Source organism: Corvus brachyrhynchos, unplaced genomic scaffold, assembly GCF_000691975.1.
Source record: "Corvus brachyrhynchos isolate BGI_N302 unplaced genomic scaffold, ASM69197v1 scaffold68, whole genome shotgun sequence".
Classification (NCBI taxonomy): Eukaryota; Metazoa; Chordata; class Aves; order Passeriformes; family Corvidae; genus Corvus; species Corvus brachyrhynchos.
The window spans coordinates 2,260,547-2,264,112 of NW_008240039.1; the positions used below are offsets into that span (position 1 = coordinate 2,260,547).

A 3,566-nucleotide genomic window follows, 5' to 3' on the forward strand; every position below is an offset into this window, starting at 1 on the left:
CGCCGATGACGTCGGCGCCGCCTCACGGGGCGGTAATTAGCGAAACTCGTTAATGAGCCGTTAATTGGTGCGTTCCTCAACGGCCCCGCCAGCCGGAGCGGCATGAATGAACTTCCAGGCTGTGCCCGTTCGGCGGTAAATACAAACGAATGGAGGCGGTGTCACCACAGGGCCGCCTTTAATGCCACATCAAAGTGTTGAGTTGGAGTGAATAAAGCGCGATTCCAACCCAAAGCTGCAATTCCTAAATGGAAATGAGTGAGAGTGTGGCACAGTGACCGAACACGGCACAGAACAGCAAAGATCAGCATGCCTTGATCCCTAATTATCCATCCCCCATTGGAAATACGACAATATTATGATGTCATATAATAATGACATAAAAATGTCATACGACGATATAATAATGTCGTATAATAATGACATAAGAATGTCATACGACGATATAATAATGTCATATAATAATGACATAATAATGTCAAATATTAATGATATAATAATGTCATACAACGATATAATAATGTATAATAATGACAAAAATGTCATACAACGAAATAATAATGACATAATAATGTCAAATATTAATGATATAATAATGTCATAGAACGATATAATAATGTCATATAATAATGACATAATAATGTCATACAACGATATAATAATGACATAATAATGACATATAATGACATAATGTCATACAACAATATAATAATGTCATAATAATGACATAATAATGCCATATGATAATGACATAACAATGTCATAGAACGATATAATAATGTCATATAATAATGACATAATAATGTCATATAATAATGACATAATAATGTCGTATAGTGGGCCATCTAATGGGAAATAATGACAATTTAGAAGTCAATAATGTCAATAATGACAATTTAGAGTGCTGTGGCACCTGCACCTCCGCTCACCAGGAATTCACACTTAGGGAACACATGCTCTGAGTGTACTGAAAAATGTCAAATAAATAATCTGCAAGGCTCCAGCTCACAGAGCTCATCCTCCTCACGGGTACCTGGGGGAAATGCAGTGGCAGAAATTCTAAAATATTGCCCAGAAATCGATTTTGTGGGCAGCACTGCTGCTGTCACCCGTCAGGCAGAGCTGGGGTGTGACACCCTCGTGAATTCTTAACGAGGAGCCAAAAGCTCCTTGTTTGCACAGCAGCAGAGATGATGGACCGGCCTGAGTGGAGAATAAAAAAGGTTTTATGAGTGGACAGTCAAGAGGTTGCTTTGTTTAATTTAAGGAAAGCAAGGGCCAAAGAGAGGGCAAAGAAAAATACACGAGATCAACACTGGAACAAAGCCCGGCAGAAGAGGATGGTTGTGCTGCCACAGAGCAGGGGCTGCCCCTGGTGTTAAAATCCCATTCCCAAATCCTCCCAGGGCAGTGTTTTGGTCACAGAAAGGCCAAAACCCAGTGGGTTTTTAAAATGAACCTCAAGCAGCTGATGGTGGGATTTACTTGGGAGCAGAGCTGGGATTTCTGTTGGTCACCTAAAGCAGAAATATGACACAAACCAGACTTTGTTTTCTTTTTTTTTTTCTTTTTTTTTTGGTAGTTGTACTTTCAAAAATCTCAGTGTATTTGGCAGAAAACAAACCAAAAAAAAAAAAACCCACAGAGCTCCACGCCATAGTCCACAGCTTTTATAAAAGTGACAGGAGTACAAAAGAAACAAAATACCACAGACAGATCACATACACAAGGATGAAAAAAATTGGCATTTCCCTCCCTCAGATCTTTGGGGAATCTGCCCCAGGCAGCCACTCAGGTGTGGAAATGTAACCATGAGCCTAAATTTTACAGGAATTCTACTGGTAACTTCCTGTTAGCCATTATTTTTACCATAAAGACCACTCTATATCCATGCTACAACCTTCCAGAAGAGTGGCAATTATTAAAATCCACTCATTTTAACTTAGCTTTGTTCCCAAAACGTCCATTTGAATGTTTTTTGTAGCTACATGTGCGCTTTTTATATTTTTTTTGCCAAAACTAATGGCTGTTCTTCAGAATTTTGAAGAGGAAAGTGAACTTTTAATCTTTGATCTACCACAAAACCAAATTTCCTTTAAAAAAAGGAAACTTAAGAGCTGCAGAAATAAAGATTTGCCTCAGTTTATGGTTAATATTCCTCCCTTCCATCTGTCACAGATACCTCTGAGATTCTTCACACAATCAGAAATTAGACAGATATTTTACACACAGGTCAGACTCATAACCCTGAGTTTCTAAAAGGCAGCCTTTTGTTGCACTCTTAGAAATAATATAAAAAACCACCACAAATTTATTTCCTCTTACCAGAAATGCGTAATAAAATGAAATTAAAACAACAAAACGGTTTCTTTACAGAAATACAGAGATCCTGCTTCCTTTGTCACCACAATTTTCAGTGTTTTTTTACCTCTAAGCAACTACAAGTATTTGTAACTCAGCACTCCATTTACACAGGGTATGTGTGTGTGAATATTTGCATCTCAGTTTTGTCACATACACGATCGGAATGCGATATTTCCACGTTAAATTTTAGGAGGAAAACCCCTACAAATCTTAGATTTGCAGTCAGCAGTGGGTGCTCACCACTGCTCATTTCCCATAGTTTGCTTCAGCCAAACCTATAAAGTTGTTTTCTGGGAGAGAAGGGGGGGGTCTCTCTTTTAGGATTATGGAATATCCTGAGTGGGAGGGGACCCACGAGGATCATCCAGTCCAACTCCTGCCCTGCACAGATGTTCCAAAATCCCATCTTGTGTTGGCCAAATACTCCTGGAGCTCTGGCAGGTTTTGGGGCCCAAAAAGCCCTCAGGGCTCGAGCAGAGTGGGACAATCCCCTCCTTGGACCTCTTCCAGCTCTACACCACACAGGAATGATGGAGGATGCAGGAAATGGAGAGCAACAACCAGGAATTTCCATGATGCACCAATTCCATCCCTCTGCCAGCAGAATACAGTGGTGGAGGCACGTTTTCACATTTTTTGGATGGGGAGGGAGACAGGAATTGTTTTCCCACAAGACACTGAAGTTCTTTCACCAACACAGGCTCGTACACGATTTGCAGTCAAGGAAAGACAACAAAGCCCACGTTTACCACATTCCAGGTCCTCTTTCCCAAAGCTTTCCTGGATCCTTCCCAGGTCCTTCCTGCTTCAAGTCCTGGGCTCAACCTGCGAGGAACTCAAAGGAACAACACATCCAGATTTCCTTGGAGCCACACTCGGTTGGAAGGATAAACCACATTAATCATAGGGTTCCAAATCCTTGGGGATCAGCGGCTCGGTGTCCTCAGTGGGCCCTGGCGGGGGCTGTGGGGCCATGGCCAGGCTGTGCAGGGTCTCCTGCTGGTGCTGCTTGGCTTTGTTGTAGAGCAGGACCCCCACGGTGACCAGGACAGTGCCAACAGCTGACAGGCTCGTGATCTTGTTCCCAAACACGATGATGCTGAGCCAGATGGACAGGGCGTGTTTGACAGTGCTGGCAACGCTGCAAACAACAGCAGGGGCAGCAGGGGCAGCAGGGGCAGCAGGGGCAGCAGGGGCAGCAG

The 3,566-nt window shown here is 42.5% G+C and overlaps 1 protein-coding gene across 2 annotated transcripts in view; it reads right to left on the reverse strand.

The window, feature by feature from the left end:
- Positions 1–1,567: 1,567 nt before the first annotated feature.
- LOC103622263 (solute carrier family 35 member E2) overlaps positions 1,568–3,566 on the reverse strand; it is a 9,655-nt gene continuing 7,656 nt past the window's right edge. For both annotated transcript variants that reach the window (XM_008641179.2, XM_017744090.1), the window contains exon 9: positions 1,568–3,505. In XM_008641179.2, the coding sequence (XP_008639401.1) occupies positions 3,262–3,505 (244 nt within the window). In that variant the 3' untranslated portion in view covers positions 1,568–3,261. The remainder of the gene's footprint in view (positions 3,506–3,566) is intronic.